Below are 22,209 nucleotides of genomic sequence, written 5' to 3' on the forward strand. Positions count from 1 at the left end.
TATAATTGTTTGTACTCATGCTACGCAAGTCCTAGTCCAGGCTCTTGCCCTATCCAGACTGGACTTATTGCAATGCACTACTGGCTGGACTCCCAGCTTGCTCAAACAAACCTCTACAGATGATCCAGAATGCAGCGGCAAGAGTGGTCTTCAATGAACCGAAGAGAGCACACGTCACACCTCTCTTCGTTAAATTACATTGGCTCCCTATAGTCGCTCGCATCAAATTCAAAGCTCTGCTCTTGGCCTACAAGGCCACCACTGGTTCGGCACCCCCATATCTTCACTCGCTAATGCAGACTTACAGTATGTACCTGCCAGATCCCTACGCTCTGCAAACGAACGACGTCTTGTAGTGCCATCCCAAAAAAGGGAAAAAATCAGTCTCACGTACCTTCTCTGGATGTTCCACATTTGTGAAATGATCTGCCCGCTGCTACAAGAGCTCAACCTGATTTTGCCAAGTGGTTAATGTCCTCAGTGCAACATATTTTGTTGACCTAAGGACATTTTTATAAATAAAATCTAAACCCACACCAGACCCCAACCCTAACCATATCTTACCTCTAAAATCAGAGGGAAATGATAAGTGAAAAACAATGGTCTAGAAGCACCTAATCCTGGTTGGAAGATTAAACTTAAAATAAACTGTAAACTTATTTCTGAAATCTGATTGGTTGATTTAAATGTTGTCCCAGGGTCAACATGATGTTGCCCTAAGGACATCAACCACTTGGAAAAAACAGGAGAGCCGCTACAAGATCAGCAGATTCTGTAGCCACCTATAAGAATCAGAATTTCTGAAAAACACATCCCTTCCATCAGCACCTGACCGATTAGTTCTGACTTCTATTTCTTTTCTACCTTTCTATCCTTAAAAAAAAACTTAGCTTTGTATACTGTGGTAGGCTATGAGACCAGTTTTACTGCACTTTTTGTTGTCCTTATGTTGCTTCTATTGTTTACCTCATTTGTAAGTCGCTTTGGATAAAAGCATCTGCTAAATGACAAAATGTCATTTTGAATTGTTCTGGCCACAGTAATCATGGTCAAAATCTGATGTTGTGACAGCCGTAATGCCCCTTGTGCATTTTTAATATTTGAGAAAAAATTAATTGACAGACACAAATGTTCAATGTATAAAAAGTTTAATATTCATTAAAATACATTTAATATTTAAATATATACAGACATAAGTGTTTAGAATAAAGTACAAGAACATTAACTGAGTATTAAACACCTCATAAGGGTGAATGTCTGATGTCTTTGTAGTGTGAAAAGCAATTTAATATGACTTAAATAAAATCCACAAGATTAAAAAACCCTTTAGCTTGACCAGCCAGAATCTTAACACCATGATGTATACTGCTATATATGACAACTCAAGTGATATAACAGCAAGTAACCAATGAGTAGAAGAAATGCCTGCTTATGGTGCAGGGTGCCCTTTTTAAAATACTTGGTTGCATAAAGCAGGCAAAATAAAATTGCTCTGTTGCTCTAAAAACTTGACGTCCTTAAAAAAATGCCTTTAGATACATTATGCTCTACTGCAAGCATGCCTTTGAATTAGTCAGCATTGTGATGTCATTGTGCATTGAACCTGGAGACAAAAACATACTTGACAGTTTCTTTGTTGAAAGACGGTGGGAAGTGCATGAGTTATTCAAGCCTCAAAAATGACTGCTATCTGCAGGTGAATGGAGTGAACTACTTAGGGCACACTGTGTTCTCATATTAAAAACGTATATCTTCATATCATTCTCTTCTGTGTTTACATGAATCCAAAACTATAAATAAAATTGTCAAGGCAGAGGTAGAGTCAGGCAAAGCAGATCATTGGGTTTATTACAAGACTCTTAGTACCTTTGCTTTCCCTACATGCAATTTAAAACTGGTCTTCATGTCCAACAAATGTGCAGCAAATTAATTGAACAGTTAATGATGGTAACTGATCTGCATTGATGGTGTAATACGAATTCAATATTATCTAAATGTTTGAAACTAACATCATTAACAATGTGTAGAGATTTGGCAATGTGAGAAATATATTGTTTGTTGGAAACCTTTATCAAACAAGACGTCCTGGTCCTGCTACAGTTTACTGTCATGCATCCACCCACTTTGCACACAGATCCCAATACAAACAAACACTTCACTGTTTCTCTGTTCATCAGTCACATTTAAACACTAAGCAGCCATGTGTACTCAGACATGTGACGTGTAATCAGAGGAGAATTGTTGACTGAAAACACATAACTCTGTGATACATACTGTATATACCTTTAAAAACTTGCATTATTAATAGACACAGGTCCAACCTAGATGCAAGCTTTTGTCCATTATCAGTATGAGTACATAATTGAGCTGACAAAGTGAAATCAACATGACTGATCCCATCAACATCCTAAACTGAAAAGCATAATTCTGGTAAACCATAACCTCACATGCCATTCAAACACCAATGCTGCACTACCTTGCATTAAGGAGGTGAAAATTCTACCAAAAGTTTCACCAGCTTTACCAGTCTCTGTTCTCACACTCTCTGCTGAAAAACTCCAGTCATCACACATTCATGGTGTTGTGGTCATGGGTCTCTCAATGCCAGCTGTCACTGGCAGAACCTCGTCTGGTCATGGAACGAAGAGGACTGCGGGATACCGACCCTCTTTTTTTCCAACGAACTGTAACACAGAAGACAATAATAATTATGATAAATGACCAAAATAGCATAAAAACTGTAATCAGACTTTTTACATCACATGAAATTTCTACAACTTCAAGACTTTTTACAGTTTACTCAAGAATACACAATACCTACTAAAGTATATTCAAATTAGAATAGATTACCTTAATTGTCATTGCACAGCTGTACAACAACATTTTTAGCTTTCTCTTTTGTGCACATATACACTTAACAACAAATATACAGTTATTTCTTATAGTACAGTTGAGCTCAAAATTATTCACACCCTAGGTAAATATGAAGCAGCAAACACTCAAGATGAGTTTGGTGCACACAGGGATAAAAAGTACATGGGTAAAATTATATACATTGCTGTATTTGGGCCCAATTCTCTGCTGGAGATCCTGGATATCTTGTTCAGATAGATGGCATCATGGATTCTAGCAAATATAAACAGATAAAACATCAAAACCTAACTCTCCCTGCTAGGAGTCACCTAATGGGCCGAGTTTGGTTCTTCCAACAGGACAATGGTCTAAAAACAAACATCAAAATCGAAACATAATGGGTCACTGAGCACAAGACAAAGCTTCTGCCATGGCCATCCTGTTCCCTGACCTGAACCCTGTAGAAAGTGAGAGGGGAAGCACCATCATGGAAATGGAAATCTGGAGGAATTCTGTACGAAGGAATTGTCTCTGATCTCTTGTCATGTGTTCTCTAAACTCATTAGGCATTATAGGTGAAGACTCAGAGCTGTTATCTTGGCAAAAAGAAGGCTGCAAAAAGTACTGAATGAAAGGGTATGATTAATTATGAGCAATGTGTATTAGAGAAAAAAACATTTAATTCATAATGAGATTCCCCTCCCCATTTAAAATACCTGTTCTCTAATGAAAAGTTAGATTTTTGTAATTTTTTAAGTAAAAGATCTAAAGGCTTAATGATGCAGATTTATTTTTACAGCCTTCTTTGATCATATTTCTTTGATCATAATGTTGAAAACCGAACAATGGCGGTACCCAATGGCAGATACAATAGAAGTCAATAGGTACCACCATTGTTCGGGTACCAACATTCTTCAAAATATCTTCTTTTGAAAAAATAAAGTAATACAGGCTTGAAATGGAAAGAGGGCGAGTAAATGATGACAGAGTTTTCTTTTTGTGCGAACAATCTCTTTAAATAAGCTTACCACAGAGCCCTTTATTTCACAGTTACATTATTATTCCAGCCACTAAGACTGTAGGTGTAATCTTGATCCTGTTCTTCTGATTATTGATTACTTCAACATACTCAGTTTAAGACCATACAAGGCCAAAAGATTCTGGTTGGCACAATTCACCAATCTCATTAAAGTGCACCCATGCCCAGCTCACCTTTTCCAAAACTAGCTGGCAATGTTGATCCTTTTTGTGCACTGGTCGTCATCTCAGGCTCTTTAGTGTTCCCGTCTGTCTGCGGCAATGTGGCGCATCCACCATGCCAATCGTTAAGCGCTCGCTGAAATGACATGGCCAGGCAGGCAGTCATGTCCTTCGCCCTTTCTGCCCGACTGCACCAGAACACTCTGCATTGCAGCTGCTGACCAGGCTGTCTGCAGATGTACAGAAACACATTTGGTCTGGCCGTGTGCGAGGCGCAGTACGCAATGTCCTGCAAGTAGGTCTTTGTGAGTTGCCTTCCTGTGCTCAGTTCTTTAACCTCGACATATCTTGGTCGCACTACCAAGGCGTGATCTTTGGATAGCTTCCCAGGAGCCCCATCTAGCAGTCGATCGATGGCATCCTCGGCCTGCTCCAAGTCTAGGGAGAATATTTTTATGGTGCCAAGGTAGTGCACCTTGAAGAGGGGATCACCATGAGACAGGCTCTCCGTGCGGTCGCGGCAGAATCGCCGGCGCAGGGCCGCTGGAGAGTTCTTTAGAGTTTGCATTAGTTGGAAGGAGGCTAGAGCCATCGTGGGAGAAGATAGTAAAGGGTAGATGTTTTTGGAATGACAGGGGTCCTTATCCTGTTTATCCAGCCGGCCTCCCAGTGTGGAGCAGGAGAGTTTAACCTTGGGATCTAAAAACACAGAGATAAAGATATTAGAACACCCTTCACTCAAATATTATTTATATGTCTGCATATAAAACGTTACCAGAATAAAACACAATGTTCTTGTGTGGAGCGCCACACTGTGACCCAAAGCGCTTCATGGAAAATGCCAAGTTGCCAACAGCACCCAAGATCTCGGGATGAGATCAGTTTCTGTCGTGAAGTACTAACAAATGACAGTTATGCACTGTCTGCTGCAGCATGCAGCACAGCAGCTTTAAATATTAAACAGGGCACATGTGTGTATGGGAAAAGAGGAACAAATGCTGTCAGTTTGCAAGTCATCTGAGACACTTGGCTTGTGAAGGAAAAAGGATGACAAAGTTGTGTGTGTGTGGGGAGGGGGACGTTTTCAGCTGATGTCACTCAAGTATTCACTTCTGTTTGTTTAAAGATACAAGGCCCCACTTTCAAACACACAACTTTAACAAACCCTGGTTTCCTTGAGGGCATAATTTAGTTAAGTCCAAATGCACAGATGGGTGTTGTGCTATTCTAACTTGCAGCTGGTATTTCGTTTGTCTCACATTCCCGAAAGCATCTCACTTTTGATTCACACATTGTTTTGACCATGCGTCACATCTAAACCATTGTGCTGCATCTTATTTTTTCCTCTGCCTTTTTTCTGGTGCATTATTTCAGCATCCTCAGCTGCTTCTGATGTTGACCAGCTTTCAGACCTCCAGCTGTTTTTAGCTCTGAAGTCTATTGTTCAGAAAAAAAACTTTCTACAGGAAGCAGACGACATCCCGCCACCTTCCAAACATTTTTCGTCCTAAGACAATGGTGTGTGATGGTGTGTCATTTAGAAACACAAACATAAAACAACCCAGACATGATCTATACACACACACACACACACACACACACACACACACACACACACATACACATCCATTTGACCATGCATGTGTTGTGTGGACTGTCTGAAATGGCAGAAATTGGAGTGGACAAATTTTTTTTGCATACTTCAATGTTGTAACTTCGTACACGATTACATTTGCATTTGTTTGCTGATGCATTATCCGCTGATCAGGATGTATTCTTATGATGATATGCATAGTCAAGTAAAAAGCCATTCTACTGATGGTTCTCGTCTTCTGATCAAAAACTACCACAATTACAGAAACTACATTTAAAGGTAGACTTCAATTTTAGTCTGAGATACCCAAGTGCTAAATATTAAACCTTTACTTTTTAATTACTTAACATCTAAAACAATTACTTTATTTGTACATATCGATTAATCAGCTTGGTTTCTGTCTGCAACTTCAAGTCGACTAAAAGACAAATATAAAAACATACGCATTAAACGTCTTCTTTTATATTGCAATAAAATGTATTAAGGTTTGTTTAAAAATATCTTATTAATCAATATGGGAGAAAGCAAAGTCTCGCGGACTCAATTAAGTTTCTCAAATGGCGTCCAGTTCCTCAATGTGAAGAGTTCACACTAAAGAAAAAGAAAAGCACGCTCACCTTTCATGCACTCCTCGGATTAAATCCGACACAGGTAAATCTTCCACAAATCCCGCTAGATGGCGAGTTGATTTCCGAACCTCGTAACTTTGAACTTTTCCCACCAAAACTGGGGATTGAAATTGTGTATAGTGGTAGACTCCGTTTTATAGATAGGCTTCACTACAATGCACTGAGACAAATGCGCTCGTCCACGATGTAGGGAGTGGATGTGGTACGAGACAAACACATGTTCCTCTGCGGCGTGGGCAGCGCTGCTCTGCTTACCTCACAACATGGTCTGACACGCGGAATGAGTCAGGAACGCGTCTGCAGCGTTGCATTTGAGCGGGTGGGCACGCCTCCGTAGGGAGATGCGACTCGAGTATCGAGTAACCGGTGCTGAAGTGTATGAAGGGTGTGTGGGCAACGTTCAGCCTTCAAGACATCGTCTGTGATGTTCCCAGAATAGGAATCAAAGAGACAAAGTGTGTCTGGGCACGGTGGAGGTGTAATTCATATGTAAATGATAGAGATCATATAAAAATATGACGTGCTTGACTGAAGATACAGGCAGACAAAAAAAACACACGTGTGACTATATTTAGTACCTTACTTTAGCACTTGTGCAGTTATAGGTGTGTGTGCTTACCTGTAAAGTGATGTGTAAACAACAGAAGTATTCACTGGTCGCCTATTATTATTGTACTTTTAAATGCAATATTTGAATAATACTACAAGCAGACTGTACCAACAAATGTACAGAAATAATTATTTGGGAAACTAATTTACCAAATTCATAGTAAACGATAACTATAATAAACTAGAGTTCATGGGGGGTAACATTTTTTGCTCTGGTCTTAAGGTTACTGGCTTACACCAAAGAGATGTGATGCAAATTTGCTGAGGTTCATATACATTCGTTTGACATTGTGCCACAGCAGGACACTTAACCTTCGGAAGGCCCAAAGTGTAAAAACTGTTTCGACAGGAAACACATTAAAGTCAACCAAACTCATCCATCCTCATTGAAGTTTTCACTGCAACCAAAACTAACAACACACTGCTGTTATGTCTTGAAGCTCACTGTTTTACATTTCTTAGCTTTTTACTTAATGGTGCTTTTCATAAATACTCCCTTAAATCTCTTTGTTTACTATATTTTGAGTCTTGATTCTAAATTTTAAATTGGTTTCGAATCTGGGTTCTTGGTTATTTTTTATCAATTGAACATAGTTTTTATCAGATTTCTGGGTTTTTCAGAGTAGAAGAAACTAAAATTAGTTAATTCATACCATATGTGCATGTGTGGACTTAGAAAGGAACACTGAGTCCCAGTGTAATCAGCAAATGGGAGGTTTGGGAGACACACCCACCAAAGTACTCTTGGTAGCACAGCAGTGTTATTTTTCCGCTGCCAGTGACGCCACCAACCCCTCACCCCCAAAACACATACACTCAAAACATATAATGAGCCCAGTGCATTGAGGACACACTGTCTTTCACACAAACCTAACATGAAAAACGTGGTGTGCCCACAGTTTCCACAGTGCCAAACCAGGGAATAACTGAGCAATTGTCCGAGGTAAAGTGTTTGACGCAACCGCTTGGTGTTTTTTGCTAGTAGGCTGGCAAAGTGGCAATCAAGGCATCAAAAAATAGAGTAAAATAAATAAACATTTAACACAAAAGACTCACAAATGTGATGATAATCAAAAGTCCATTTAGTTTAGTTGTTTGATTTAGAGGTGGGGTTGCTGTATGTGAAGCCTGAGAACTTCAGGGAAGCGAAACACAAAAAGGGATTTCTCAACTCAACATCCTAATATAATCACAGCAACCACCCACTTTACACAAAAAACCATCACATCTTATCTCACAGGGCTAAGCTAAACCTTTCCAACAAAAACATCTCCCAAAATGTATAAATGCCCAAATGGTTTGTTCTTTGCAGAGCTTATAAGCATCATAACTTTGTGGCTTCTGTGTTAATCACTACGCCACCAAAAATCCAAACAGTCCCACAAGCTTCGTCTCACAATTTATCAATTTTTTTAAACTTGAAATCATAAAATAATGTGGGTTTAATTAAAACCCTTATTATAAACCAAGAGATCTCAAGGACATTGATGGCACCGAGTTAAAGAATGCAATTGATCCATCCCATGGTGAGCACATACTGTGTCAAGACAATACAACATGAGTCAACCTATTTCAGTTTATTTACATAAAGTGAAATAGACATTGTGAAATAGACAAGTGAAATATATTGTTCTCACACACGTATGTGTCGTGATTCTGCCTCATCTTGTCATGTCTTTCTTGATCTTGTGGCAGAATCACGGCAGGATCCCTTGTTACGTGTGGAGAGAGTCATTTTTGACCCTTTCGGTCTTCGCGACTCTCTCCGGTCCTTGTCTGTGTTCCCGCCTTTTTGTATCTCTCCTTATTGGTTGTTTATTAGTTCATGCCCCACACCTGTTCCCCTTTGATTTGTCCCTTTATTTAACGTCCCTGTGTTCTCTGTCTTGTGTCGGGTTGTTGTAATGTTGCGTGTGTGTCATGTTTGGTGAGTTCTTGTTAGTTTAGTTTAGTTATGTTAAATGTTAAACTTTAGTCTTGTTTAAGTGTAGTTAGTCTAGTCATGTTTTATACCCTTGTGTTTTGTTGTGTTACCCCCACGTGGGTCTTTGTTTTGTATTTTTGTAGTTATTATTAAAGTCTGTCTTGTTAACCCCTTACCCGCTGTCTGCACTTGGGTCCTCTGTCCTTGTCCTTGTCTCCGTGTCTCACCCCAAGCACCGTGACGCATATGTGTCCTGCTGTACAGATTTTTGGTATTAATTTAGAAAAGGTTTCTCCTTTTAAATGACTGAATTAATGTTAAGAAGTTATAACTGTTCACTGCTAAACCTGTGTGCCCATTGACTGCCTCTTATATTAAAGAATCAAGTTATTACGCCTTTATTTTATAGGTTCTTAAAATTGTAGACAATTAACCGTGCTAACTCGCCAGAGCACTCGCTCTCTCCATCTGAATCATTTCCACAGTGTTCTTTCTTCTAGCTTGCATTAGTTGTGTACACACTTTGTCCATGTGTGTGACTACTAGTGTTGGGAATCGAAAATCAATTCCAATTTGGAATCGGAATCGAAAGGCTAGGAATCGGATCGGAATAGAAAGGAATAGGAATCGGATACTTGAGATTAAAATTATTGTGTGCATATTTTCAGAAAAGTACATGCGTTGCATGATCTGCTGATATCTCAATAAAAGCCCTTATGAAAATTAGCGATATTTTTTACTATAGTAAGCATAGTTTAGCTATAGAATTTGCATTAAAGCACAGGAATCACAAATTAACCATAGTTGCATTATAGTAACTGCAGTTTAACCATGATGTAGTTCAACTATAATACAAATTGTAATAAATCAGAAAAAGTGTGTTTCAATGTGTAAATATACACAAAACGGTGCTCATAAATATATACAGTATATACAGTATTTGCAAACAAGTCAATAAGCAGGCTAAATGACCACACAGGTTGATATCTAAATGTTTTACTTCAACTGTGGAATCGAAACTGGGAATCGATAAGAATCGAAATCGATAAGCAAAATCAGAATTGGAATCGGAATCGATAAAATTGAAACGATTCCCAACCCTAGTGACTACTCACGTTCGCCTGGATGTGAAAATAACACGCGTACTAGAAAATGTTCTTATTTGTTTTGACTGAAAACACACCATAAAGAGCAGCTACAGTATGTTCTTTACAAACAAGAACATCGCCTGGAGTTCTGTTGGTGGTGAAAAGGTCTCCTTTAAGAAGTCAAAGATCTAACTTAACAGTAAAGTAAAATATAACAGTAAATAATAGTAAGTTGTACTTAAGGTAGAGAGAACTGTCAAAAAATGATGCCTATAATTTCTGAATGTCTCGTTCAATAACTAAATCAGTTAATATATAACAAAATATGAAGTATTATTCTGGAAAACCCCAGGGAAGCACAGCTTGACCTGCTGTCACATGACTAATGGCTACTATGTCTGGACAGTAATGGCCACAGTCTGCTCACTCTATTTCCTCATTCTGATATAGTGATGATGTCAAACAGTTATTCTTCTCCTAATATGGGAAAGACGAACGTTGGCGTTGGTTCAATCATTTTTTCTTCTTTTCCTTGCTCATAAGTTCTCTTGCGAGTTGGTTGCATCAGCAATGTGATGAGCTCATTTCCTCCTTATCTGATATCTTCATACAGTAAATAAAGCATTATACAACAATACATAGGTCGGATAATTGTGCTTTTTTGCAATGGAATGAAGAGTCATTTGTTTTCAACAGTAAACATTAAGGATATAGCTGTGTCTCGATACACACACAATCAATTGTTTCCCACTTTAGCCTTTGCGCTTAAATTCCAGTAACTCATTTGGTTTAAATCCACATTAATTCAATTGCTTGTGTATTTATTTAAAAAGCTGCATCACTGTCTCACTAAATGTGCTTAAAGCATTTTAAAAAGGGAAGACAAAAATAGGAGAGTAACAGAAAAAGAATGTCATCACATCATAGACTAAACAGGAAAAGAGAATAGTTTCCTGCCCATCAGAGGTAAATACATTAAATGTAAGTTTCATGCAGACCTTCAGCTATGTTATTTTGGGTCTAAACTACATGTGCACTTTATAGGCTATAACAATGACTATTAAATAACAACAGGTTGGATTCATTCTTATATTTTGTAGAAACAGACCAGTAATAATAAATATGGATATATAGAGTAGACACACAGTAGAGAATAACCCCCCCCCCCCAAATGTTTTAAAAGCGTGTTAACACCTTATTTGTTTGGTTTACAATATATTTTAAAAATTTGTTCAGCATCTCATGTGCATGCGTGCGTGTGTGTGTTTGGGGCACACAGTGGGCCTATAGCTCTTTGCACATTAAATACTGAAACATTAAAACAATTGATGTTATTTTATAAAGCAAACTTTTTTAAAATCGTAATAATTATTGTAGAATAATATATCTAACAAGGACATTTTATGATTTTGCTAATTGCCTTTTATAATTTGCAGTTTACACTGCAACCCTGCATAGCGTATAGACAGTTATAGCATGCATGCCTTTCAAACTGCACCTAGTGGGGTTTAAGTACTGTGTGATATGTGGATTAATTCAATTCTGCAAGAAGGTCTTTTTATCCCATGAACAAAGTAGCTGTGTTCTTCCATCTGGTATTTTTTATGAGTTGGAAAAGTGTATTGAGTCTCAGCTACTGGTTGTGACGTCATTTTCCGTATAAGCAATAGCCCTGCAGTTAGGAGTGTTAATGTCAGTTATATAATGGTTCTTGGCGTTTTTTATCCTCCTAATGAAGCCATACTGGACCACCACAAAAAGAGTAGGCTAAAGAAAAAGTCGCAGCCTTTTCTCTCCTACAGTGGCACCTTCAACATTTTCGTTGATCACTCACAGATCCGCCTGCGTCACTGATGTCCTTGAAAACACCAGTCACGAATAGAGGATTTGCGAATGTTTGGTAGCCAATTTAATAAGCCTTTTTTTCTTATTAACAATGTAAAATGTTCTGTAAAATGTTGCTTTTGTCTGGTGCTTCATAAATTTCTCGTCAGAACCTTCAGAATACAAAAACAAGTCCCCGCACATACTGTGTAAGTATGTGAACTGTGTAAGAAGTATGCGCACTGCTTTATTGGTTGCACATACGTCAAAGGCAAGATTTCCTGTGCAGTCTCATACAACGGGTTAGTCAGCAACGCCCGTTATTTCAGCGCTATTATTATTGGCGCTGGGCCAGTGAGTGTGAGCGAAATCCGACTAGAACGGTTAAAATGACAGCATCACTGATTCTTCCCCACCCTAGTTGCCCTGCTCAGTGACTGAGCACACATAGCTATTTTTAGCAACACACAATAAATAGTCTGACAAATAAAGTTAATTCCAACTGGGCCTGTTGAATAGCGTCAATATGACGCTATATGTCAATATATAAATAATTGAAGAACGTAAGTTTTCAACAACTACTCAGTACATCTGTAGAGAGAGAGAGAGAGAGAGAGAGAGAGAGAGAGAGAGAGAGAGAGAGTTTTAGGTATACTGTATAACAGCAGTTTCTGGCATACAGTATGCGTCATGTCTGATTATTTAGGAATAGAGAAATCTGTGCCAAGAAATGTGTGTCTGGGTGAAATAGAGTGTTCTTCCTCACTTCAGAGTTAATTATTGAAAGAGATATATTAAAACGGTAGTAGCCTATTTATATTTAAACACATACAGTAAATTATAGTAAACTGTAGTACGGGAGTTTATCGATTTACTATGGTTAATCCCAAAGAATACTATAGTAAATATACTTCGGTATAATGACTATAATATACTACAATTCACTATAATTGAGTGGTTTACTAATACAATATTTTTTCAATGTGGGTATGCATTGACGCATTGGTGGATTAACTGTGTTGTATTATCCAATCAGAACATGCAGATGGCGCTGTTTTACTGCTCTATGTGCCGAGAGTCAATTCAACAAACACAACACATCGCTTCCGTTTGTCTGTTTCATTCCACGTTATACTGAATCGTTTGCTGTCTTGGATGTCAAGAGGGATGGATTTCACGATACGGCCCGCCACGTTAGAGGACTGTAAGGACATCTCGCGGATGATACTGGTGAGTGCATGTCATAGCCATACACGTGCGTTGATCATGACTGTTTTAGAAGCTCGGAAAATTTAAAACACTGATCTGCCGCGTCACTGACATCAGTCATTCAATAAAAACTGTATATCTGTTGATTAATACAGAATGTATAACTGTAATATGCTTACTATCAATGCGAAAGAATGGCTCCACTGTTGATGAATTCGAGCCATTTTACGTTAAACATGTAATCTGACACCTTCCTGGCTTTATGTGTTTGTATTTTCTGACGTCATCTCATCCTTCAGCTGTCAACCGCGACTTCTATAGGCCCTGTCCCAAATGGCACATTGCATGAAGCATGAGGTTGACCACACTGTTGTCCACGTTGTTGTTATTTGGGACAGGACATCTGGTTTAGTTCTGTATTGCATATGGTGATCATGCCACCTGAGCATTAAGCAGTAGATGTTTGTAATGCGACTGCTTATGTATTTATTTATCATATATGCATAATGTGTTCTTAATATGCACATACGTATGTTGTTACTTAAAACTTCTGTGTAATAGCCTACAGACGCTGTGTTGTTCTGCTTTACAGAGCCCAAAGACCATTACATATAAATCTACAACAAACCATCAGAAGCTTGTAAGAAAACTCATTGCATTAAGTAAATAAATAAGCAATAATGTGAAAAAATAAACAAATTTATTTAGAGTTTTATCAAAACATACATGTCATGTCATGTTTATGTATTAATAGGCTCGTTTGACATGGCCAAATTCTGCACAGAACCGATCAACGGTGATCAGCGCGAGATGCATACCGGTAAGAAATGTGTCCGAGTTACGTCCGCCTTGCTCTGATGCTGACGTGTGTCAAAAAACTCTCGCGACGGCCAGGCGGCTGTATCGGATTCTTCAGTCGGGCGCAATTGCTCTCCACCGACTGCGCTGATGAAAAGCACGATGGGAAACAACTTGCTGACGACACCGCTTAAATGCTCATTGGGCGAGAATGTCAGCTGATATCTTTTTTCTTAAGTGTTTCATTAATAAGTCCGTTAACTGAAGTAGGTTTTGAGATTTATATGTGGAAAAAACACACCTATGTGAAATATATAGTCCTCATAACCACCTTGATGGAAAAGCAGAGGCAATTCAATTGCATAGATTTCATCTGCGATAAAAAGCGCTTTTTTATTAAATTATAACAAAAACATTACAAAACAAGATGGTATACAGTTTACATTCAAATACAGACGAGAAAAAATAATAAAAGATAATACAAACAAAACAACAAAGACAAAAAAGAAAAAAATCAAAATGTTCAATCCATCCATATTAATAAATTCAAAACAAGAAATTTAATTTATATTATCGAATAAGTCTAACAAAATTCCAGCTTTTTATTATTTGCTTTTGACAGCATTTTTAAATATTGTCCCATATAATTCTCTTAAATACTACAAACAATTTCAAAAAAATACATTTGGGAATTAAATTCTTAGCTAACAAAAGTAAGTTATTAATATTTAAAAAAAAGTTTGACCTCCTTTTTCACAGTTTCCATATTACATTGTTTATAAACGACATGTTAAATTCACAACATTTTACTCATTTAACCACAATTATTGCACTTTGTCCAGGAATTAAAGAAAAATATGCTCTGAAAAAATAGGGTCTGTGTTTTCTGGAAATGAGTTACAGAATTTACACAATATAGGAACTCCCCAGAAGGATAAATATGTTTTGAAATGTTTTTTTGGGGAGGAGGTGGTGAAATGGAAACTTGAAATAGTAGGTTCTAAGTTTAAGCATTCGTTTGTCAAAGAACATGTCTAAATTCTTTCGTACAGCCTTGATATGGTTGAGAGTTTGTCTAATATACGATTTAGAACATTTCTCACCTTTAAACTCAGTTGGCCCAAGAAAAATGCGATAAAAAACGTGAACGAGATCTATTCCATTGCTGACGTTTCCAGTCGACTCGACAGCGCGATTTGGGAAGTGTCCGTCTTGCCTGGGCTGTTTTCACTCCTCCCCTTACTGCAGCCGCCTACTCTTGTTTTCTTTTCAGCGAGGCAAGGTGCATCTCAAACAAACCTTATGACACCACGACGCTCCTCCCATCCGTTCTCTGAATGGTCGTTAAAGAGATTTCGTTTTTTGTATGCCAACCCGGAAGTTAGCGGGTTACCCATTTGGAAAATCGCAAAAAATAAGCTCTGTGTTTAACCAAGGGTTATGACACTTACACGTTTTGTCTATCAAGATAATCTTTACAAGTTGACACCACATTTGTGACTTTTGAAGCCGAAATACAATCTGCAGAAGTAAAAAGCTAACACAATGCTATCAACAGACTACATTTAAGGTCGCTCTAAATCAACGTCACCACCACCAAGCCTCCAACAACTCTTTCAAACTTTATTAAAAACGTGTTCCCTGGTGAGTAATTGCTCCGTGAATGAATCCACATCTACGTTTTAAGAGATGCCCATGTTGCATTATTTGTAAGCTTTTTTAAAGGAAGTATATATACGCTAGACAAAGGATGTCAAAACAAACGGATCCTGCGTTAATTGCGATAAATATTTTCTCACGCGTTAATTTGAAAAAAATAATCGCATGCGTTAACGCGTTAACGTTGACAGCCCTAGTTTTTATCCATCGCTTGTCTAATCTAATTAAAATAAGTAAAATACTTTTAGCCTAATAATTCCTTTTTCATTACTGAAGTAGCCTAATTTTCGATTTCAACGGCACAGTATCATTTCTAATAAAACCACACTGTGTAGGCCTACCTCAACATCAGACATTATAGATATTGAAATAAAATAACCAATGACTTCAACACAATATTTAAATAATATTTTATTGAGAGAAGAATAAACATTTAATTATCTTCAGGCTAACAATATTCTTGTCTCACCACAGAAGTATAGCGCGGCTCCGTCTTTAGATATAACAATCAAAAGCCCTGAGTTTCAGTCCTTACATCATGTTCTGTTGATTTAGATGTGTCAAATCAATCGAAAATCACGAAAATATAAGTTTACTCTCAAATCTGTACGTTTTTAATTAAAAAAATAAAATAAATAAACCGCTAAACTAATGTGTTAGTGGGTGAGGTAAAACGAAATGACCGTTACTTTTTAAATGACGGGAGTGCGCGGTAGAGCGGAGAATGCATGTGCTCGAGCGCACACACATACAGTAACAGACAACCACATTAAAGAAATACACATGGATATATATGATTGTATTTTAATTTAGCTTAACTAGTTTATTATTTTCATTTATAGGGCACATTTAATAATTTAATTTGGTCAGAATAACATGTGTTAATGTGATCTTATAATTTCTGTATTGCACATGTCACTGACGTTTACCAGATTTGACTATTTTCACCATAAAAGAAGCCAAAAAAGAACCATCAGGGAACGTTATTTTCTGGTTGCAAAAAAATAACCAAAAGAGAACCATCAGGTAACGTTATTTTCTGGTTGCAAAAAATAACCAATAAATAACCATCAGAGAATGTTATTTTCTGGTTGCAAAAAATAACCAAAAGGGAACCATCAGGTAACGTTATTTTCTGGTTATTTTCTGGTTGCAAAAAAATAACCATCAGGGAACATTGTTTTCTGGTTATTTTCTGGTTGCAAAAAATAACCAATAAATAACCATCAGAGAACGTTATTTTCTGGTTGCAAAAAAAATAACCAAAATATAACGTTGCACAATTAAATAAATCACGCGTGAGTGTTCAACAGTTGATTCTTTCGGCTGCCAAATATCACGTTCAAGCAGCGCTACGCAGTCTAGAACAACTAAAACATTGACGTGCTTGTACACATTATACATATGCAATAAATTTAACCATGCTTATTTCTTAAGCAAGTTATTGCATGTCTTACGAAGAGAAAACACGTTTCTCGTCCATTTCCGTGCGTGGCCTCGAGCACACATGGGATCTTTTTTAAAGGGACACTCCACCCAAAAATGAAAATTCTGTTATGGATTACTCACCCTCTAGTTGTTCCAAACCTGTATAAATTTCTTTGTTCGGTTGAACACAAAGATATTTGGTAGAATGTTAGCAACTGAAAATTCTTTGGCATCACTGACTACCATAGCAGAAAAAATATATAAATGGTAGTCAAAGGTGACCCAGAATTGTTTGCTTTCCGAAATCACCCAAAACATATTTTGAGTTAGGGCTGTGCAATTAATCGAAAATAATTGTAATCGTCAATTTTGGCCTTCAACAATTACAAAAACAAAATAATCGACGTAAAACTACACTGTAAAAATTACAACTTCAAATTGTTCACCCAACAAAGGTAACTAAGTAATTTGAACAAAGTTTTTTAGTAGAAGAGGAAGAATGTATTATTTTGAGTATGCTGAACAAAATGAGTCTTAATGTGGTACCAACAAAGATTCTTTTGTTGACTGTACTTAGATATCTAAGTGATTGTCCAAAGCGCGTCAAGAAGTTTGACCAACTTGCCAAACTGTGTAATCTCAAAAAACAATTCTAGTGTTTGAAAGTTCCCAGCATGCATTGCAGAATTTTCAATTCGCTGGTTAAAATTATTAAAATGATTGCTATTTTAGTGTTTGCTGGCTATATTTTTTGTTTATGTTGTCATTGTAAGTTACCTTTGGTATTTAGAGTTCCTTTTTAACTATGATGTTTAATGATTGTTACCATGATTGAGGCTCATGTGCTCAGTGTTGAGCTCTGAAGTAAATGACGCAGAGAGTCCACTAAATGTTTAAAACACAAACAGCTTAAGCAGTTACATAAGCAGAGTGTGTATATAACATATCTATTAAGTAGAATTGAGTATTAAGAGTGTGTAAATAATAATAAAACAATTATATATTAATTTTATATAAAACATAATCTTTTGAGTTGGGCCAACTAAATCCATAGTTGAGTGAACTCAGAAACTTGATTGTTGCATTTTTATTTTAAGTTGGTTCAACTATTTATTTCAATTGACAGTCATGTGACATTACTCAGATAATTCAGTTAGGTGAAATACTTGGCCAAAAGTTGAGTAAACTCAAAAAAGCTGTGCAGCGAGTTGCCTTGAAATTTTAAGTTAAGTCAACTTTTCATTTTTTACAGTGTATTATTGTGCCGCATTCCATTTTGCAAGGATCTTCTCTTTTCTTGTGGTATAAATCCACAGCGCACCCCCTTCTTTTACAGTTGTTCAGCTGTGCTATTTCTTTGCAATTTATTTTTCAGAATTTCCTGCCATCTCTCCTGTTCTGTCATCGACTTGAAGGCGGCAGCAACAGCCAATCACAACGGGAGTTCCAGAAAGGAGCAGGGCCAATGGCATTTGTTGTCACAAAATCGCAGTGTCCCGCCCCCTTAGTGCCAAAAGTCAAAATGACTCGCGCGCGTGAAGAATCCCAGCTCGCGCGCGCGTAGAGTAGCACTTGCGCATGTAGTCAATACTGTGCGCGAGTATGGCAAGCCGTTTTGTCATTTAACCCTTGATGTTTACTAGTATCTATTTTTAGGCTACTAGTGCTTATTGTTTAGTTACTAGTAACTATTCCATTAGATACTAGTACTTAATCATTAGATACTAGTACCTAAATATTAGATACTAGTGCTTATTTATTAGATACTAGTACTTATTCATTAGATACTAGTACTTAATCATTAGATACTAGTACTTATTCATTAGATACTAGTACCTAAATATTAGATACTAGTGCTTATTTATTAGATACTAGTACTTATTTATTAGATACTTGTACTTAATCATTAGATACTAGTACTTATTCATTAGATAACTTTTTAGATCAAAGATATCCCGAGCTTAATAAGCACTAGTAGATTTGTAATGTAAGTGTATGCTCAGTATGCAAATACCATGATGAATATTGATGAAGCAATGTAATACAATAGGAAATCAGAAAGTAAAATACAAATTAAAGTTCATAAAACAAAGAACATATGGCTTATAGACATGATGATGTTGAGCCAGCATCATGATTCCAACAGATATTTCACTTTATTCATGTGACGCTCACTGCTCTGTGCTGCAGGCTGTAAGTCACGTTGTAAACACATACAAATAAAGCTAACTGCATAAAACCTCTACTGTACAGATAAGACTAGCCTGACTTTATAACTGTAAAAAGAAGACCCGTGTCGGCGCAGCCCAGTGTATAAAGAAGACGTGTGTCTGCGCAGCTCGCGTTATATAAAGACGCACCTCACTTTTAAACTCTTTTATTGAATGAAACATCAGAATAACTATGGAGCTCGCGCTGCATGAAGAGGACGCGCAGTTTGCGCAGCTCCGCTGACTTTATAACTGTATGAAGAAGACGCATGTCTGCGCTGCTGCTTTGCATAAAGAAGACGCGCCTCACTTTATAACTCTTTATTGAATATAACATCAGAATAACTGTGGAGCTCGCGCTGTATAAAGATGATGCACAGACCCGCATGACTTCATAACTGCAAGAAGACACGTGTCTGCGCAGCTCGCTTTGTATAAAGAAGACGTGTCTCACTTTATAACTCTTTTATTGAATATAACATCAGAATAACTGTGGAGCTTGCGCTGTATAAAGAGGACGCGCAGACCCGCCTGACTTTATCTGTACGAAGAAGACGCATGTCTGCGCTGCTGCTTTGCATAAAGAAGACGCGCCTCACTTTATAACTCTTTTATAGAATATAACATCAGATTAAGAATACAATCTAGCCTCACAACTGTGAAGCTCGCGCTGTGTAAAGAAGCTGTTTCTCTGCACGGCTCGTGCCAGACGCGCCTCACTTTATAACGCCCAACCCTAAAGTAACATGAAAATGTGACAACAATGTGGATCAGACTTTTACTATGAGGACCCCACGATGTATAAAAAGCTGAACACACACACCACAATGTATAAAAACCTGAACGTGCGCATACACACGTAAACACACACAGTAGAATATGTGTACACTTAAACTACCATGTCTCATACACGTTTTTAATAAAAGGTAATTATTGTATTAATATAAGCTTTTTAACTGATGATAAAATTTTATTCTGAAACGAAAATACATTTTTTTGTAATTAATTTTGAGATTAACAAAATTTGAATCGTTTTTATATCACGTTTTTATTAATAAATATACATTTCTACTTCAATTTGAGGCAGTGATAATTGCTCAATAGGCCCCTGTACTATTTATTCAAACATATATTAAATAATGAAGACTTATTGAAATACAAAAATTGAATATTTAGCTAAATCTAATGAGATTCAGACATCCGTGCTAAAATAAAACATAGAGACGTTATAGAAATTCAATGAGAATTTTATTAATTGTGATGGAAATTATAATGGTCTCTGTGGGTCTCTATTAGAGATGGAACAATTATCGGTTTAATGGTTAACCACATTGGAAATTTCCAAAAGTTAATATTACCATGTAATTTTTAAATGATTAAACCATACCAGATTACATTTTGAAACCAGATCCATGTGGAAAGTCATTGGCCCGGTCAGAAACAAATACACCACCCTTAAGACCACCACACCAATGTCTCTCTTCTAAAGGGCCACTAAAGGACAACCTACCTCACTTGACAAGATGGTGACAGTTTGTTGTGCTCTTTGTAATATTTGGCTATCCATTGTCCCCACAGAATAGACAGACAGTAGTTGTTTACCACAATGTAACATGGATGAATGTTCCATCTTACATTAATAATTTATTAGTCATATTTATGACTTTTTCATGTTTAATTCCTATGATTTGTTTAAATACTACTCTGAACTACAACGCAGAACCAATTATTATATATACAGTTGTTTTCTGTGCCATCTATGTTATTTTAATATGTATGTTTCAGTGTTGTCAGATGAATTTGTACACAAATACATAACCATAAGGATAAAAAACATAGGCTCTGAGTACTCTGAATTTATTTCTGAATTTTGTTTATTTTTTCATTTTCTGAATATGTACTACAGACAAAGATAATGCTTCATTTTTACTTAAACATCATCTTTAACATACAGTACATGTATAAGAGACATTTGGCAGATTTGTCATCTCAGTAAAATGGGTCACAAAGTAAGTTGCAAACACAGTAAGAGATTAGTTTTGACACCTATTGTTTGACATGTGACATTGTTTTTTTTGTATCATCAAACGGGATGCGCTGTATAAATAGTTCTTGACAATCACAGTATGTTACCTCTGCTACACACATTTGGGCTTGCACTTGATGCATGTAACTGTGATTAAGCTTTAGGCTCATTACACCTTCCTCAGTGACAGAACCTTGAGTCTTCCTCAGACAGAACCTTGAGTCTTTTACACATTCATGTAGGGTGCGGTCTTTTGCACTGAAAGGACACTTAATCTATAACACCATCACCAAACCATCTGGTGATCCTGATCCATGGCACTTCTGGGTTACTTATAAGTCCAGATGCTGCAACATGGAGGTCTGCTTGGAGGTCCTGCATCGCCCTCAGGTACGACTCTCTGGCAGTGTCCTCATTTTTTTAGACCCCCATCTGATTAAAACAACCCAAAAGATAGACATTTTATTTTAAATATTTTGGAGTACAATTCCTAATTTTAAATCATTCCTATACTTATATTAGGCATATTAAAAGTAATTTAACTATTAAAATAGCTATAATTAACACAAATACCTGCTCTGGTGTGAGATGCAGCTTCTCAAAGGTCTCGGCACCCTCCTCCAGCAGTGCGGGCAAATCCATTTCAAGCCTGGGGCTTGCATAAAGAGTGGTCAGAGGTGCTGGCAGATCCAGTAGTACAGTCTTGGGCATGTATCTGATGGAATGGCCTTAGATGACTGACAGGATTGCACTTTTTTGGGCTCTGCTTCTTGGCCTTCACTTCTGTTACAACAGAACGTAAACTCATCAGCAGATGTGCAGTTTTATGTGCTGCAAATTGTCTTGAGTTGCAACAATGTGCCATCGCCACTGTCCGTTCCTCCAGCACCACTATCCATGGACATGTTGCTTTTGTGTTCAGAGCCTAGGAATGATTGACCTGTTAAGTGAAAAATGTAATATCTTGAATAATTGCTTTGTCTTGTTAAACGTAATAGCTAATGAGCCTGTTCAAATATCTAACGATATGACAATTTAACTTGTGGGCTTTTCTGTTGTTTTGATCATTAGAAAAGGCAAATGGCCATCATCAGCTGAGTTTGCATTCAATTGTCGATTATAAGAAAGTGAATTAACACGTTATTTGTATAGAATATA

General features: G+C 37.2%; 1 protein-coding gene and 1 long non-coding RNA gene across 2 annotated transcripts in view; both read right to left on the minus strand.

Annotated features, from left to right (window-relative positions):
- Window positions 1–1,168: 1,168 nt before the first annotated feature.
- si:dkey-19b23.8 (uncharacterized) lies at window positions 1,169–6,678 on the minus strand. The gene is made up of 3 exons (XM_057326956.1): window positions 6,265–6,678; window positions 4,066–4,752; window positions 1,169–2,684 (listed from the first exon to the last, which is right to left on the minus strand). The coding sequence occupies exons 1-3, from the start codon at window positions 6,269–6,271 to the stop codon at window positions 2,599–2,601; spliced, it is 780 nt and encodes a 259-aa protein (XP_057182939.1). The 5' UTR covers window positions 6,272–6,678; the 3' UTR covers window positions 1,169–2,598.
- An 11,942-nt stretch (window positions 6,679–18,620) lies between these two features.
- LOC130549677 (uncharacterized) overlaps window positions 18,621–22,209 on the minus strand; it is a 10,477-nt gene continuing 6,888 nt past the window's right edge. Inside the window, exons 2-3 of the long non-coding RNA XR_008962238.1 lie at window positions 21,625–21,991; window positions 18,621–21,483 (exon numbers count right to left, since the gene is read on the minus strand). This is a non-coding gene — a long non-coding RNA (uncharacterized LOC130549677). The remainder of the gene's footprint in view (window positions 21,484–21,624; window positions 21,992–22,209) is intronic.

Source organism: Triplophysa rosa, unplaced genomic scaffold (genome assembly GCF_024868665.1).
Source record: "Triplophysa rosa unplaced genomic scaffold, Trosa_1v2 scaffold148_ERROPOS71392, whole genome shotgun sequence".
Taxonomy (NCBI): Eukaryota; Metazoa; Chordata; class Actinopteri; order Cypriniformes; family Nemacheilidae; genus Triplophysa; species Triplophysa rosa.